Consider the following 17,510-nt stretch of genomic DNA (forward strand, 5'->3'; position numbering starts at 1 on the left):
TTTACCGAAAATTGCCTTCATATCTGTCTCCCTTGCTCAATTTGAAGATTGTCCATAACTGTCTTCTTTGTCCTAGCAAAAGACATTGAACCTAGCAGGGGTTTAATAAATGTCTATTGAATCAGTTTGGCTTTAAAAACTAGATTGCGTGCTCTGCTAGCACAAGGATCCTGATTGTCTTTATTTTGTCATCCTTGGATACGTCCGGAGTCAGCGGACCGTCAATAAATGCATTCTCCATTGGATGATTAATCTGTGGAAAGTGCTCTGCTTTCTGCTTTCTGGAAGCTGCAGTTCCTGGTCCCAGGGAGCTGAGGACCAGGCAGGGGTGGACCAGGTGGGCAGACATGGGGCAGAGCCCTGTCCACTCACGCCTGGCGACCTTACCCACACACTCCCCGCTCTCTGGGGAGGGCTGGAAGCCGGTTTCACACAGACAGTTGAAGGAGCCCTCGGTGTTGACACAGTGTCCTCCCAGACACCGGTCTGTGACTGCACATTCGTCCACATCTAGAATAGAGACATTTGTCAGCAGGCCCAGCCATGGGTCCCTGGGGCCCTAAGTAGTCCACAGGAGAGCCAGAGAGTGCCTCAGGTTAGGAAAGGGCTAGAAGATCTGAGGAAGAGTCTGGAGCTAGAGGCCAGAGGCCAGAGGCCAGGCTGGGGGGAGGAGCCCCAGAACTGGGACACTACCAAGGACAGAAGGGTGACACCCAAAGGGTTCAAAGGGCACATGCCTGTCGTAGATACCATGGAGAGGCCCTGTTGAGTGCCTTCCTGAAACCTGTCTCCCTGTCATCACTCAGCCTCCCGCCTCCCATCCCCGGGTGGGGCCAGGAGCACTTTATTTCAGTAGTCTAGACAGAGCCTCCAGCGCCCCCTGCTGCTGGCAAGCAGACATGGCCCAGCTGGCTTCTCACCCTGGCAGCTGGTGCCCCCCTCGGCGCTGGCGAAGCCCGGTGCGCAGAGACAGAAGAAGGACCCGTGGCTGTTGAGGCACTCGCCGCGGGGTGCACAGTACTCCTCTCCCACGCACTCGTCCACATCTGCAAGGAGAAGGTAGGCAGCGGTGTCTCCCAGGCATGTTGCCCCCTCCCCCGCCCCACTCATTGTCCACGGTTCCCGCTGGGGATAGGGAGCCACTCACCCTCACACGTGGTGCCATTGGCCAGCTGGAAGCCTGTGGGACAGAGGCACTGATAGGAGCCAGCCGTGTTCTTGCACTCGCCTCCCAGGCAGCTGCTCTGGAAGTCTTTACACTCATCCACATCTGCAGGGTCACACAGGGGGGAAGGCAGCCCGTGGCAGCACCACCCCCACCAGGACAGGAACCAACAGGGAGGTCTCCAGAGGGCCAGTCCCCTGCCTGAGGAGTCTGGACCCACAGGGGCCTCATCGCCTTATAAAGCAGCTGGTGAGGGAGGCTTCGGGGAGCAGTATCACTGCAGCTCCCTCCATCGTTGCCCTGGCCCAGCAGCCTTTGGCTGGGCCTCTCCAGCTGCCCACACAGTGCCCCTGGGGATGCTTGGCCCCTCCCCGCGACCTTGGCCTACAGTGGCCAAACCCACTGCCCTGACCATGGCTGAGATGGCTTAGACTTTTCTGAGAAGCAATGGGAAAACAAATGAGAGATAAATGAAGGAAATATACAGAGAAGCTAAGAAGGTCACAGGAACTAGGTTCTTTAAGCAGGCCTACAGATTGCCTGGTACAGGCCGTTGTTTCCCAAAATATGGCCCCAGCCCCCACCCTTACAAAGAACCCACGAAGCTGCACGTGGACCAGACTCCCCTGAAGCTTGTGATCCAGTGGCTCATTGGCCCCCTAAACCCAGACGTGTAGTCACCTTTCCAACTCCTGTTGAGGGAGGGGTGAGAATAGGTGTCCCCAGCTAGCCAGTCCAAGGTAGACAGAAGGGCCCCCGGCCTGGAAGCAATCCCTGCCGTGTCTCGTCACTCCCTTCTCTAAGGGTGGTGGGTTGGTCTCCTGCGCCCCATCTGTGCTCCCCTCCCTCGCGGTGGCGGGGGAAGGGGGCTCTCACCTTCGCAGGTGTGGCCCAGGGGGCTGGGCCGGTAACCCTCCTCACAGTCCCTGCAGGAGAAGGAGCCGGCGGTGTTGGTGCAGACTCCCGAGGGGCAGACTCCCGGAAAGGCGCACTCGTCTAGGTCTGGGGCAGACAGCCGGCCAGTCACCCTGTGGGCTCGGGAGAGCTCCCTCTACCTGTCAGGGCAGGAAGCTTCCCACACGCGTGGCCTCCTTCTCGGAGCTTATAGGACTGTCTTGGGGCCCGTGGGGAGAGGCAGGCCCAAGCTGGGGGCCTTCTATAGGGCAACCCTGGCACCCTCTCCCCAGAACGCCCTGGGGGCAGCTCTACCGTCAGCTTCCCTCCTGTCTCCGTGACTCCCTTTTTTTCCTTCTATCCTCGCCTCCAAACTTGGGGATGATGACAATAGATGCTCCCCTTGGGGCCAAGTCCATTGATAAGGTCCTCTAGGCTAGCCTGGAGACCCTGAGCATCAGCCCAAAGCTGGGGGACAAACGGAGTGTTCTTTGCGGGGTAGGGAAGCCTATATTCCTGGTCCCCCTCTGCCAGCCCCTCCCTGGGTTTACCTTCACAGGCAGTGCCGTCTTCGTTCACCCAGTACCCACTCTCGCAGGCGGAGCAGGTGAAGGAGCCCTCAGTGTTGAGGCAGAGGCCCGTGGGGCACGAGGCCCGGCTGGCACACTCGTCGACATCTGAAACAGGCCATTGGGTTCTGGGTGGGACCCTCTGCAGGACAGACACGGCAGGACGGACGGAACTGACAGGTGCGCGGTGGGCGGGGGGAAGGATGGGGCTTGGCAGGATGTGTGGTTGGGTCCGCATGATTAGGGATGTGGGACGACGGCTGGATCAGCAGTGGGTGTGCAGAGGGAAGGAGCTGCGGGTGGATTTGCACAGAGGAAGGGTGCTTCAGCATCTATGTACCTTGGCAGCCCTTCTCATCTGAGGTGACCTCATAGCCCAGCTCACAAGAGCATCTAAAGGAGCCCTCCAGGTTGATGCACTTTCCATGGGCGCAGACCCCAGGGGTCAGACACTCATTTACATCTGTGGAAGAGAAGTCCGAGATGGCAGGTTGGCCTCCTCTCCTTCATGTGGTCCCCATTGTCAGGCTTAGAGCGTCTCAGTTATGAGGCCAGGGAATCAGCATTCTGAGGGGCCACAGGCCACCCTGGGAAGGCCATCAGGTTGTTCCTGCTCCTGGCCCCACCCACCTAGTTCAGGGCAGGGTGCCCTTCCCGCCTGGGCCCGCTGCAGCTCTATCTGGTAACACACAGCACTTTGCATGTCCTAGAAAAGGAGGCCAGGTTCCCCAGCCCTGGGGCTGGTTTGGCCCATCTGAGGACACCTGGAATGAAATGTCCAAGACCCTTGACTCACCTTACAGTGGCTCTGAACCCTTCTGACCTCCTACTTGCCAACCAAACTGGTATGATTCCATGTTCCCAGCCCAACAACCAGCTTCAATAGGTGAGTGGGCAATGCAGAGACAGGCTGATCTATGCCTGGCTGGCTGACTGGAGTCTCAAGGGCCTGGGAAATGCCTGCCCTCTCCAGAGCCTCAAAGCATCTATTCACAATTCAGTCCCTCCTGGCCTTCTGAACCCTGGGCCTTTCTTCCTGCAGGGACTGAGGGGAAAGAACATTCTTCCTACAGCTGACACGCAGCCTCCTCTGCAGGGAGAAGCACACCCACTGTTGAGTTAGGTGTTGCTGTTTAGACATTGCTGCTGAGATGCAGAAAAGCAGAAGGCCCTCCTCCCCGGGAGGACTCGGCTGCCGGCTCACACCACCAGAGCCACCCTCTTCCTAAGATTCTTGGCAACTCTACCGAGCAGGATCCAGCCCCAGAAGCTTCTGGGACCTTGGGCTGTAGCTCCTGGATGGATATGGTCAAGGAACCAAAGGGGCCCCCACACAAGCTGATTCAGAGGGCAGAACACCAGTAATTGAAGCACACCCATCTCATGGCCAACATCATGTGGGAACCCAGCCAGGTCATGGAGGACAATGGCCTCCAAGCCACTTCCCTCTGCCCATCTCCTTCCCTCCCTGTGTGTGGGCTCAACCAGAGGTCCCAAGGCCAAACAGCCCTCTCACTGCCTTGGCAAGCAGCCCTCACCTACACAGCTCCCGCTCTGGCCCCTGTAGCCCTCCTCGCAGGCTAGGCAAGTGTAGGAGCCGGGGGAGTTGACGCATCTCCCATCCGGGCAGGTGCCAGGGTGACGGCATTCGTTGATATCTGCAAAATAACATCTCCACCCTTGGTCATCGCTGGGAACCACAGCACATGGGTAGGTCTGAGAGGAAGCAAATCCTTGACCCTGCCCTTGGTAGGGGAGAGGGAGGGATGCCAGTTTCTCTACAGATGGAAACTAGGAAAAAGTGAGTCCTGTCTGGTGTTCCCAGCTTCACCTCCCACCCACTGTCCTGGACAAAAGAGACAGAAGAACTTTAGAAAGGGAGACTCCCTGGGTGGGGCCAGAGGCCGTGGTCACCACAGCTGTGGGAGGGTGGGAGAGCTCTACTCCATGAGCTGGCCTGTTGGGAAGGGCCTTCGTATCTGCCTTGGTGAATCCTGTTCCTTTACGTTACTGGGACTGTACGTGCTTGGTATGGCAGGTCCCGGAGACCCCAGGACAGGTCGCCGGGCAATGAGGGCAAAATGGGCTCCCCTGCAGCAGGAAATGGGGACTGAGGAGGACCCCCAATCTCGGATGTGACCGAGACCAGCCCTGAGGCTGATGCAGAGTCAAGGGTGGAGGCTGGCAAGGCTTCTTGGCTGGAGAGACTTTTGTTCCAGGTGAGAACCATGGAGGGCTGCCAACGCCCACTCTGGTGAGATCCGGGAGAGAGTCCAAAAGGATGAGCCTGGGGCAGCGAGGAGGAGGACAGAGATCTCGCTCCCGGGGGGCTGCAGGCAGGGTTCTTCCCGATACGACCTGACATACCCAGAAGTCTTCATTCAAGGCACACAGGGGACTTGGGCGGACTTCAGGAGGTCATAACACAGGGACTGAACTCTGGGTTGGGACTGCAGGAAGGCAGTATGTGCCTCGGGCTCAAGGGTGAGGCTGCCAGCTACTGTTATGACAGACGGACTGACTGAGCTCCAGAGGAAACAAGAGGATCTACTCTTCCTAAATCGGGAACTGTCATTCTCCTGGAGGAAGTCAAGCAGCTTATGCAGATGCAGAAGACCTACTGCCCAAGAGGAAGATCTGCTCAGCACCCATGGAGGAAATGCAGGCGGCAGGGCCAAGGGTCAGAACGCAGGCTCTCTGCAAAGGGACGAAAGCCAGCAGCTGTTACAGAACACGATACGGCCCCTGAAGTGGAGAGTGAAAATAAGTCTCCTCTGACGTTGTTTGGTCTGCAGAAGCCGGGCCACATCAAAGCCCTCTATTCCAGGGCACCTGGGCCCTCTCAAGGCCAAAACTTCACCCTGAGGGTCCAGAAGAGGAAGATATACAGAGGGCAGGCGGTTGTTCAGCTGGGTATCTGCAAGAAAATACCCAGGCCCCCAAGGCAATCTTGGGGACACTGAGATAAGGTTCGTCTCTAGAAAGAGGGTAGCCAACAGCTCTTGGTTGGGTTGTGGTGACACTGGGCTAACCTATTCTAAGGATCTCTGTAAAGACAGAATTGAAGAGAATGAGACAGAAGAGGGGGATTGAAGGATCTAGGACCACCAACTTTGGCTGCTCATTAGAGAGCAGCCAACTCCATGGCCTGCGGCCTTAGCTGAGGTACCAGAAGAAGGATGGGCAAAGCCATTGGGAATGATAAGTGATCATTGCTTCGGGAGATAAAGAGACAGAGGTGAGGACCCTTTTCTAAGACCACACTGAGAAAAAATGAAATCTTTGCATCTCTCCTACAGGGATCAGGTAGTGTAAGAAGGAGATTAGATTTACCAGGAGCAAAGAGCCCTGATGCCTGTCCTGCCCCAAATGTTCTGGGCACATCTGTGGAGGTGTTGCACAAAGTGTCCTCTACTGGGCATTAGGAGACTCCTGGTATTGACGCTGTTCACTAAATATTCCAGCTTTCCCCTTGCTGGGCCAGGTAGGCTTGTGCTTCCTGGTTCTCTCTCTCTCTCTCTCTCTCTCTCTCTCTCTCTCTTAAGTTTATTTTGAGACAGAGAGAGAGAGAGAGTGTGTGTGCATGCAACGCAAGTGGGAGACGGGCAGAGAGAGAGAGAGGGAGAGAAAGAGAATCCCAAGCAGGCCCTGTGCTATCAGTGCAGAACCTGACACGGGGCTTGAACTCACGGACTGTGAGATCATGACCTGAGCCAAAATCAAGAGTCAGATGCTTAACTGACTGGGTCAACCAGGCGTCCCGTGCCTCCCGGTTCTTTGGGTCGGACCAGGGCACTCGTGCTGGCTGATGAGCTGTGACGCATATAATTTACGGACCAAGGCATAACTGTGAGCAACTCTTCCTTTCTTCCATGGAGACTGGCCACATTCGAGATGCTGGCTATCCCTTTAGGCTAGCTCTAGAGTGAAGAAACATGAGGCAGGATCCCCAGCTGACCCACGATGGGCATGTAGCACTGATCAGATGTAAACTTTGCTGTGTTCGAAGTCATGAGGGCTGGGGTCTCTTGTTAACGTAGCATAACATACTCTAGCCCGGCACACCACTGCTGGCTTCTTTCCTCAGATCAGAGCCCCAGCCACGATTATTGTATGTGAGAGGTCTGTCAGCAAGTGGGAGAGGGAAGGCAGAAGATCAAAGCAGCCCTTAGTCACCCCATGAGCCAAGGAAAGGCTCTCCCAAATGGGAGTGCATGTAACAGAGCCATCTGCCAAGCCCATCAAAAGGAGCCAGAGAAAGATTCCGGATGAAGCAGATTCCACTTCTGACCAGTCCGTGTTAAGGGCAAAGGCTCTAATGTCACCAGATATCTTGAAGCTGTTCCATCGATCCCTTGGTATGTGGACTAGAGCTGGATTTTTCTCCCTAGTCTAGGGTTTGAATTTAAATATAAAATTATCGTATATTTTGCTGGGTTCTAATACCTTGGTAGTTGGGGGCAAGAATGAGACCACGTGACTAGAATGTCACACCTTATTGGTATGAGGTTCTGAAGAGACCCAGGGGACCCAGGGAAATGGGCACCCCAGGGACCAGCTTGCCAACTTGTCTGTACAAGTTGGGGTCCTGGATCTTCCCTAACCGGGGCTTTATTCTTTGCATGAGGAAATGTGAGGTTGCCCATCTCCGCTCCTTGTGAGAGCACAGGGTGGGAGGGGGAGCGTGCTCAGTCAGGGGCCAGAAGCGCAGGAGACCTGGGATGTGGTTGGGGCACAGCAAAGCCCAGGCAGTCTGCAAGGGGATCCAACCCCTTTCTGTGGGAACCCAGAGTTTCTGGTATGACGGAAATGCCATTGAGACTTTGGATGGGCCGCTGCCCAGAGCACTCAGGCCTTCCACCAGAGACTTTGAGTTTAAGTGGAGAGAGTGGTTTCTCAGTTGGAGTGAGAAGAAAGAGGGGGAGGAAATTGACTGGGCTCCCAGGGTGATGGCTGGGTCTGTGGTTACTGATGGAAACCTGGAGAAGTGTGCAGGCTACATCAGCCTTTCTTTCAGCAGACTGAATGTCTGGCCTGGGCCAGGAACTCAGCCTGACCTCCCAGTTGAGGTGTGTGTCTGGAACTTTTCCTCCGGAAAAAGTTCCCTCCGGAACTTTTCCGGAAGGGAAGGGGACAATCTGGAGGCGTGGACTGCAGCGTGAGGGGTGTCTAGAGGTGAAAAAAGAATGGGGCTTTCAGATGGAAACACTCCCCTGTATTCACTGAGAGTCTTGTTGTATGTGTTAGCTTATTTGGTCCTCACAAGAACCTCTGAGATGGGCATTATGGTTTCCATTTTCAGATGTCAAGACAAGAGTCAAAGCCAGGCCTGTCTCTACAGAGCCTGTGCCCTTAACATGGACTGGTTTGTATAAATCTGATCTTTTTAATGTCCTGGTATTTTCTTGGTTCATCTCCTTTGGGTTTGCTTTTCTTTTTAATAAAGTCTAACGTCACATCTGTAATGTTGTCTGGGGCGCCTGGGTGGCTCAGTCGGTTAAATGTCCGACTTCAGCTCAGGTCATGATCTCATGGTTCATGGGTTCGAGCCCTGTGTTGGGCTCTGTGCTGACAGCTTGGAGCCTGCAGCCTGCTTCAGATTCTGTGTCTCCCTCTCTCTCTGCCCCTCCCCTGCTTGTACTCTGTCCTTCTCTCTTTCTCTCAAAAAAAAAAAAAAAAAAAAAAAATTAAAAAAATTTCTTAAATGTATTGTTGTGATGCTTGAATGAGGTAATCTGTCAAGTACTAGGACACCTCCTGGCACATAGTAGGCCCTCATCAACTCTCCATTCTCCTGGAAAATGCCAGGCTGTGTGCCTCCATCATGCATATGAGGACAAAGAGAGGCCATTCTGGCTTTGATCATGTGTAGTCCAGAGTATGAAAGGGAAATCACCAAGAGGGAGGCATTGAGAGGAGAAGGTGACACCCTGGGGGGGCAGACTGCCCTACACCCCCAGCCGTGTCTCCCCTTTGCTAAGACCTTCTAGGACCCCGGACCTAGCTTCCCTGCTAATGGCACTGGGAAGGCACACCCTCCCATCATAAGGCATAAAAGCCCATCCCTCACCTCCAGGACCCTGTGCAATCAGGCAAGTCCTGGCCAGGAAGAACCTGGAGGCTGAGAGGTGTCTGGTCCTAACCTCAGATCCAGGACAGGATTTCTTTCCAGAGAGAGCCTTGATTTACCCTCATTCATTCCTGTCACCACCACTCTTTGCACACAACCCAGGCCTCTTTCGAGCATTTGCCACCCCAGCCTGGCCAGGAGGCGGTAGTGGGAGAGTTGCCAGGAGCTGGTGTGATAGTGGCAGCTCCAAGCCAGTCTGTGGGCAGACTGATTGGCAATGTCACAGCCACCTCTTGGCAGGGCCTGGAAAAGGGAGCAAGGACTGGGGCTCCATCAATCATTCTTCATTCATTTACTCATTCAGCTAGCATTTGCTAACGTTTGTCCAATGCGGGACATTTATCAGGTGTGTGCACAGGGGTCATCTAAAGATATGGTCCAGCTCTGAGGAGCTCATGGCCTAACAAGGTTTAGCAAGTCGGTCATGGCTGAGGCCGCAAGCACCTCCCAGAGAGACCGGCTTCTCCTCCGTCATATAGGAGAGCAGTGTGACTCACGGCCAGGGGAAGAGGTGTACGGAGGGATGTTCCCGGGGTCTCGTGTGTATAAAGTTGCTGTGCTCCCCTGCTTTGGGGGGCAGACAGGATGCCAAAATATCATTGAAGGGGATGGAAGGCCTCAAGAATTCCCAGACAGATCTCTGTCCATTAGAGTGGGCTCAGCATCAAGGGGCCCAGTCGGAGAGAAGCTGGAAGGGGAGGTGGGGGTAGCCAGCGCCTGGGGAGGGGCCAAGAGATGGTAGGGCGGCCGGCTGCCCTCCCTCATCCCATTTCTTACCTTGACAGTGTCCCTTCCTGACCATGATGTAGCCCTGGTCACACTGGCAGTCGTACGAACCCTCTGTATTGGTGCATTGTCCCCCGCTGCACACCCCTGGCTGCTCACACTCGTCTATGTCTGTGAACACACGAAACAAGTCCTGGGTTGGCATCAGCCCTGCAGGGGTCCCGGAGCATCCCTTCAGAGGCCCAGGACAAGGATGCCCGTGCTGAGGCCCAGGCAGGAAAAGGCATCCTTGCTGCAGCCGTGATTGGTGGGGGGACTCCTATGCCAGCTCTGAGACTGATCTAGCTCAGGCCTCTGCAAATTCCTGAGTTCCTTTCTCCCAAGGCCCTTGGAAATCCTCAAAGCTGTCTTTCCACCCTGAGGCAAAGGCTGGTCTTGAGGTCACGCGGCCGTCCATATGTTGTGATCTGAGGAGGCCAATAAAGCCCCCCCATGAACCCCAATGCATCCTCCAGAGGTCTGATCCTAGAGTTCTTAAGGGCCTTCTCAAAGGTTAGGGATTAAACAGCCAGAAAGATAGCATCTTAGGCAGCTGTGAATCTACTGAAGTGGTTTATTCCACTGTCCCAAAGCATACTGGTGCCCCACAGTGGCTCAAAAGTCTGACCCTGGTCATGCGACTCCCCTGCTTAAATCCCTACTGGGGTTCCCTGATGCTTCCGTATAGCTCACAAGGCCTCTGCCGCTCGGCCCCAGCCTTGCTGTGTTTGCTGGTCCCCACTGGTCAGCCACCAAACCTTTGTTCATACAAATGTCTCCACTTGGAGCATCTTTCTTTGCCTCAATGGTCAGCAGTGTCCTACCTCCATTTCAAGGACTGGTTCAATTGACCCACTCAAGGTTGCTCTGGCCCCTCCCCATTCCTTGTCCCCACAGTCAAATCAATGGAGGACTTACTTTTGTCCCCCGGCCCCCAGCACTGGTTCAAATATTTCATGGGGTCCCTACGCAGATCAAAAGAGATAATCCAAGCGAAGGGCCTAGCACAGTGCCTGCCTGGCACAGGGTAAGCACCGAAGAAATGTTAGCTATTATTATTCTAGCATTAAACCTACCCTATAACATCTGATCTCCTAGGCCTGGCATGTGAGATCTTTCACGATCTGGCCCCGTCTGCTTCTCCCACCTTGGTTCCTGCCTCCTAGCCTCAGCCACACAGGACCTGCTCCTGAACTTGGGCATGTCCTGCTTGCTTGTCCGGAGTGGCTTCCTGCCCACTAGCTTGGCTGCCTCCTACTCATCTCTCAGGTGAGGCTGACCTCTCCCCTCCACCCCATATGTCCCTCCCCAGGGTTCCCTTAGGACTCAGCCACTATAAATTTTTTTTTCAATCTCCCCTCCACCCCATATGTCCCTCCCCAGGGTTCCCTTAGGACTCAGCCACTATAAATTTTTTTTTTTCAACGTTTATATATTTTTGGGACAGAGAGAGACAGAGCATGAACGGGGGAGGGGCAGAGAGAGAGGGAGACACAGAATCGGAAACAGGCTCCAGGCTCTGAGCCATCAGCCCAGAGCCTGACGCGGGGCTCGAACTCACAGACCGCGAGATCGTGACCTGGCTGAAGTCGGACGCTTAACCGACTGCGCCACCCAGGCGCCCCAGGACTCAGCCACTATAGTGACTGTTCATTTACTTGCTTTTTTCTCTCCGACTGCTGAGAACGGCTCTTATTATCCGAATGTCCCGAATGTCCAGCACAGAACCCCAAATAGTGCTCGTTGCATGAATGGAATACTAATCGTTTGTTTATGGACAGTGTTTTCTCCGAGCGGTACTTTGTACCACTGTAGTGCCCAGCGGAGTCATTGGCAGAAGGTATAAAAGTCACACCCCCCGGGCCCACATCCAGGGATTCTGCCCTGGCAGTACTGGAGCCTGCATTGCAATACCTCTCCGGCCATTTCTGAAATAACTCATCCTCACTTCGAGAAGCTGGGATCCCAGGGGAAGAGGAAAGGGAACTCAGAGGCAGAGCCACACATGGGTACTTGAGGAAGAGCTCACAGACCGGCAGGGCCAGGGTGACTGATAGACGAGGCTGAGAAAGCGGACTTGCTCTGTGCAGAGCAACAGGCATAGAAACGAAAAAAAAAAAAAAAAAACAAAACCCAGAAAACCAAAACAAAACCAGATCATAACGTCTGTACAGACAGACTCCAGATGGATTAAAACATGCTGTAAAAGGTGAACTAACTTTTATGAAAGAAAGTGTGGAAGGATATCTTTGTGGCCTTGGGATGGGGAAGGGCTTTTTATTTATTTATTTATTTATTTTTTTTCAACGTTTATTTATTTTTTTTGGGACAGAGAGAGACAGAGCATGAACGGGGGAGGGGCAGAGAGAGAGGGAGACACAGAATCGGAAACAGGCTCCAGGCTCTGAGCCATCAGCCCAGAGCCCGACGCGGGGCTCGAACTCGCGGACCGCGAGATCGTGACCTGGCTGAAGTCGGACGCTTAACCGACTGCGCCACCCAGGCGCCCCAAGGGAAGGGCTTTTTAAATAAAGCCCTAAAAACATAAAAAATAAGGCAAAAAGGTGAATTTCAATATGTTAGAATTAAGGATTTCTGTTAAAAAGAAGGACATGTGGATAAGGTTAACGGACAGAGGATGAAATGAGAGAGTTACAATATCTAAACCCAGGCAAGTATCTGGAATATACAAGAAACTCCCAAAGAGCCCCAGGGAAAACCAGCAGCTACTGGAAAACTGAGCAAAAAAAATAGGAACAAGCAATTTTCAGATAAGGAAACCCCAAGGCTAATGTATGAAGAGATGCTCATATTTATTAGTAAATGGTTTTTTTTTTTTTAAGTCTATTTATTTATTTTGAGAGAGAGAGAACCAGCAGGGGAGCAGCAGAGAGAGAGAGAGAAGAGACAGAGTATCTGAAGCAGGCTCTGTTCTGACAGCAGAGAGTCTGATGTGGGGCTCCAGTTCATGAACCATGAAATCATGATCTGAGCTGAAGTTGGACGCTTAACTGAATGAGCCACCCAGGCACCCTGCGTAGTAAATGTTTTAAAAAAAATACTTGGGTATCTCAGTTGGTTGACGGTCTGACTCTTGTTCTGAGCCCATGTCATGATCTCACGGTTTGTGAGTTTGAGCCCTGCATCAGGCTCTAGGCTAGCAGTGCGGAGCCTGCTTGGGACCCTCTCTCTCTCTTCTCTCTGCACTTCCCCCACTCTCAAAATAAATAAGTAAGCTTAAAAATATAAAAAAAAATTTAACATGCAAACAATTTATAATAATCAATTGCATTAATTTTACTTCTAGAAACTGTTATAATTTATATTAATTCGTTACACAAATTAATGAAATAATTCACACATAATTAAATAATGAGATGCTGCTTCATAAGACTGGCAGACTTTAGAAAGGGGATGTTATCCTGAATAAGGTCCCATCACGGGGCAGCCAGGTCCCACTTGGGCGAAGCACTGAAGCTGACCTTGACCTCTCTCCCCAGCTGCTGGGGCTGGCGGAGACATCCGGGACCGGTGACGCCATTCCCGGCAGCAGCCACTGCCTGTCCCCGGGGCCGGTGGCCTGGGCTGGACCCATAGAGAGCAGCGCCTCTGACCTACAGCACCTGCCAGTGCTGCTGAGTCACCTCCCTGAGGACCAGCTGAGTGCATCGCCACCTTCTGCTTATAAACCTCTACTGGCTGCCCACTGCCTGCGGGATGGTGTCCAAACCCCTCAGCCTGGCACTCAAGACTTCACACACTGGCCTCAGCTCCTGCCGCTTCCTCCACATACCACATGCTCCAGTCACACTGGATTTATCATTATTCCCAGAGCCTGCCAGGCTTGGTCACTACTCTGCCCTCTGTAGAAATGGTTCATTCCCTTTCTCTGGAACACTCTCTGCTTTCTCCATTCCTTCGCTGTGCATGTTTTTGGAAGCAAACCATGCTTTGACACCAGAATGACTTTGATTCTGTTTCTGGCTCTGCCACAACTAGGTACGAGGTCCCCGGGCATTTCAATTCACTTCCCTGAGCCTCAGTTTGCTTAACTAGAAAATGGGTAAGGATTTCTACCGACTGGGGCTGGGAAGATGAGCTTCGTATGATCAAGTGCAATCCCCCACCCTGATTAAGCTAGCTGGTTGTTCTCCCCTACTCCCTCTCCCCCATAGCAGGTGAGGAGACCCGGACGGGCTTGGTCTCTGCAGGCGAGATCTCCGGGGGATTAGAACCTGGGGTCCCTGGTAATGTCTGGATACACAGCCTCCTGGCCTCCAGGGCGGGCCTGTGGGTGACAGCTGGGCTGCCCCAGCCAGAACCAGCAATGCGAGCCTCAGGAAGAGTTCTCCCGTGAAGTGTTCCAGCTGGGTTATGCATCTTAAGGCCCTGCTTGGAAAGTGCCTCATCATATTCTCTGTGAGCTCATTCATAAAAATGTATGCAGAGGGTTTTTGCATTGCAGTACAAATGCTGGATAGTCAAGGGTTTGTGTTGGAAGCTTCTCTGCCCGGGGGCCTCGTGCGGGGGGCCGGGCCTTCCCAGGGAAGCACAAAGACTTGCCAGGTCTCTGAGCTGCTGAGGACCCACGCTCCTCTTGCAAAGTCTGCTCCCCCGTCTGCCAGGAGTCCCAGTCGGTGTCCTCACGCGTCTCCTTCCTTACCCAAAATGAAAGCGGCTCCTAGTCACTCAGAATTTGGGGACCAGGCTTTTAGTCCTCATCTCCAGCCATGTCCCCAGACCCCTCACACTCTCAGCTCCAGCCGCACCTCTTCGGAGCCTTTGTGAATGTTGCGGTCTTGCAGGTCTGAAACTCTCCTTCTGGTCTCAGCGTAGGGGTCGGCTTCCTCCCAGGGCCAGGTCACTGCCCTGAGTCTCTGTTCTCACAGCTCGCGTGCTCCACACACTGCAGAGCAGTGGCTGGGTGCTGTGAATGCTTGGACCCTCTTCCACCTCAGTACTCTCTAGGGGGTCCTGTGCCTATCCCAGGGATGAGGCAGACTTGGCTTACCTTGACATTCCTGCGTCGTCCCCGAGGTGGCCAGCGTGTAGCCAGGGTAGCAGAAGCAGGAATAGGAACCCACTCGGTTGACACATCGCCCTCTTCCAGCGCAGGGGTCCCTCAGACACTCGTTGTCGTCTGAGCAGAGGAAGGTGGGGAGGGAGGTCAGGGAGACCTTTCTTTGGGCACCTGCCAGCAATCTGCCCATGCTAGGAGCTGGACAGGGGATGCTGCTGTGGGTCAAGGAGGGGATGAGGGAACAGAGGAGGCCAGGGAGACGAAAAATCTCTAAGGCTGGGGTCACGAGGTCTGCCCCTAGGGCCCATTCCGGAACCAAGGGCCTGGGCCAGTGGCCCAGCTCTTCTTCCCTGCCCATGTCCCCCTCCCCCAGTGGCCTCCTGACCACTTCTTTTCCTTCAAGGCACAGTGGACGTTTCTCTCTTGAATAAAAATATGGAGGGGGTGGTCAGTGGAGACATTTCCAACTAGGGTAGGCCTTGGTCTGCCCTGTAGGCAGCAAGATGGCTAGTTGGAGGCGTGGGCTGACCTCAGAACTGAGGGCTCCAGGAATGGGTTGAAGCCCTGAGGAGCTTTGCACTCTTCCGGAGTCCTGGAGACTCATCGGATGGTGCTCTCGGAGACTGGTCTCCCCAAGGTTAAGGTGAGCTTTGTCTACAGCCACAGCATTCTTTTTTTTTTTTTTTTTTTTTTTAATTTTTTTTTTTCAACGTTTATTTATTTTTGGGACAGAGAGAGACAGAGCATGAACAGGGGAGGGGCAGAGAGAGAGGGAGACACAGAATCGGAAACAGGCTCCAGGCTCTGAGCCATCAGCCCAGAGCCTGACGCGGGGCTCGAACTCACGGACCGCGAGATCGTGACCTGGCTGAAGTCGGACGCTTAACTGACTGCGCCACCCAGGCGCCCCTACAGCATTCTTTTTCAACTCCTCAGAGCACACAGCAGTGCTCGGGCCTTCCGTTGCCTGGACTCTTGGCTCTGTCCCCAGTCACCGAGCGAGCCCAGGATGCCCTAGTGCATACCCGTGCAGTAGGCCTGGCTGGGGTGCAGCTGGTAGCCGGGGCTGCAGATGCATTTGTACCCGTCCGGGAGGGTCACGCAGGTTCCAGGGCCGCAGATGTTGGTGGCTCCAGCGGCGCACCGGTCAACGCCTGCGACAGAACGAGGCAGAGGTCATAAGGGAGCGAGGACAGGCAAAGGCAGGGGAGCGGGGCAGTGGGGTAGGGGGGGGAGAGGGTGGGACACAGGGCACAGGGGCCTCAGAGGACCCACAGAAGCCTCACTCCTCTCTTGGCTGGGCCCGCCCATATCCACGTGTAGCATGGCCTTGTATAACCCCCCACGGCACTCCTCCCAGGACCCTGAGTCCCAGGGGGGAGCTCCCAGTAGTACATCCCCCTGACCACAACCCAGTGGGCTCCACTAGGCCATGTCCCAGCAGGGGGACCCTCGGACACCTGAAGTCCTCTCTGAATAAGGGCATGGCTCTCACCCACAGTCCCAGAGACAGACAGACAGCGCTGGTAAGCAGGGTGTTGGGGGAGAACTTGCCAGAGGAAGAAAGGAGAAGTGGGCTGGGGCCAACTGAACAAGGCCTTGAATGCCATGTTCAGACAGGCCTATGAGAAAGGGGGTCATGCAAGGTGGGGTATGATCAGAGCTGTCTCCAAAAGACCACTCATCTGGCTATGCCATCTTGCTCAGAAAGGTAGCAAATGGCTGAAGGACAGGGCGGGGGGCACGGGGCGGGGGCTCTTAGAAACCTGTTGAAGTAATTTAAACGAGGACTCCCTGGGTGGTGTGGTAAAAAGTGGGGAGGTGGATGCTGAATTCAGAAACAGTTTGTTGACCCACCCGGACTCCGCGCTGAGGCTGTATAGAGGGCAGAGACTCTAGCTTTTTTGAACTGTGTCCTTAATATTAGCAGTGTACCTGGCACCTAGAGTGTGCTGAATGAACCACTGATTGGATGAATGGGTGAGGGACATGTCCAGGCTCTGTGTCTGTCCTGAGGTCATGGCCGGAAGCCCACATACCCAGGGCTCCCCTGCCCTGCCCCACAGTACTGAGGTCACCCTGGAGGCCCAGGGGAATGGGTTGGGGCGATGCCTGTGTTGGTGCACAGCAAGGCTTCACGGCGTTTGCTAAGCAGGACAGAACCAAATGTGCATACCGGCCTGTTGGCAAGGCTAGCCTGTCCCTGGCCTGGCTCCAAGTCTGGGTCAGCTGGGGGGTGCTTATGGGGACCCCCTGCCAGTTTCTATGTATGCTCCCAGAGGGGTGAGGTTGGGGGAAGGCAGGGGAGAAGGGGGATTAAGCTGTGGGTGGTGAAGGAGGGGGGATTCTGTCCCCCCACAGAGCTGAGAGCCACTGCTGAGCCTCACCTGGGCTCTTCCTCCTGCCCACCCCCCCCCCGCCCCACCCCTGTCCCTGCCTCCAGGCCCATTTTTCTGGTCGGAGAATCCCCAACGGATCCCCTTAACCCAGCTCATCTTGCCTGCCCAGCAGAGGGGGATAAGGATGCTCCCTGATGCAGTGCACTGAGCACCGAGGAGAGAGGTCCGGGAAAGGGTGGCAGGACACCCCCGGTTCGGGCCTGGGAAGGCCAGCCCCTCCTCCACCCCACACTCTCTGGGCTGTTCCTTCCACCCGGCAGCCTGGTCTCTCTCTCTCTGGTGGAAGAACTCCGGAAATACCCGCTCCCCTGACGTGAGCTCAGTCTGTGAGGTTAAGAGATCAGCCAGCCCCTGACGAGGCACACGTGAGGGCACACGTGAGGGCACGCGCGTGTGAGCACACCTGTGCACAGGGAGCAGCAGTTCTGCAGACAATGAGCCTTTGAGGAGGGCGCATTGCAGAGCAAGGTGGATTTGCCAGGGATCTCCCCCACCCCGCACCCCTCGCCATTGTAGCCGACCGGAGAGGGGGAGCTCAGGCTCCCCGACAGTTAAAACAACCTTGAGA

The 17,510-nt window shown here is 54.7% G+C and overlaps 1 protein-coding gene across 4 annotated transcripts in view; it reads right to left on the reverse strand.

Annotated features, from left to right (window-relative positions):
• The window catches only part of LTBP2 (latent transforming growth factor beta binding protein 2), a 106,453-nt gene that overhangs the window by 9,723 nt on the left and 79,220 nt on the right, over positions 1-17,510 (reverse strand). For 2 of the 4 annotated variants that reach the window (XM_045448226.1, XM_045448229.1), the window contains exons 16-25: positions 15,569-15,697; positions 14,535-14,663; positions 9,536-9,655; positions 4,167-4,286; positions 2,969-3,091; positions 2,611-2,736; positions 2,042-2,167; positions 1,148-1,270; positions 921-1,046; positions 388-510 (exon numbers count right to left, since the gene is read on the reverse strand). In XM_045448226.1, the coding sequence (XP_045304182.1) occupies positions 388-510; positions 921-1,046; positions 1,148-1,270; positions 2,042-2,167; positions 2,611-2,736; positions 2,969-3,091; positions 4,167-4,286; positions 9,536-9,655; positions 14,535-14,663; positions 15,569-15,697 (1,245 nt within the window). The remainder of the gene's footprint in view (positions 1-387; positions 511-920; positions 1,047-1,147; positions 1,271-2,041; positions 2,168-2,610; positions 2,737-2,968; positions 3,092-4,166; positions 4,287-9,535; positions 9,656-14,534; positions 14,664-15,568; positions 15,698-17,510) is intronic. The other 2 variants (XM_045448227.1, XM_045448228.1) reach the window with 2 other exon arrangements.

This window comes from Leopardus geoffroyi, chromosome B3, assembly GCF_018350155.1.
Source record: "Leopardus geoffroyi isolate Oge1 chromosome B3, O.geoffroyi_Oge1_pat1.0, whole genome shotgun sequence".
Taxonomy (NCBI): domain Eukaryota; kingdom Metazoa; phylum Chordata; class Mammalia; order Carnivora; family Felidae; genus Leopardus; species Leopardus geoffroyi.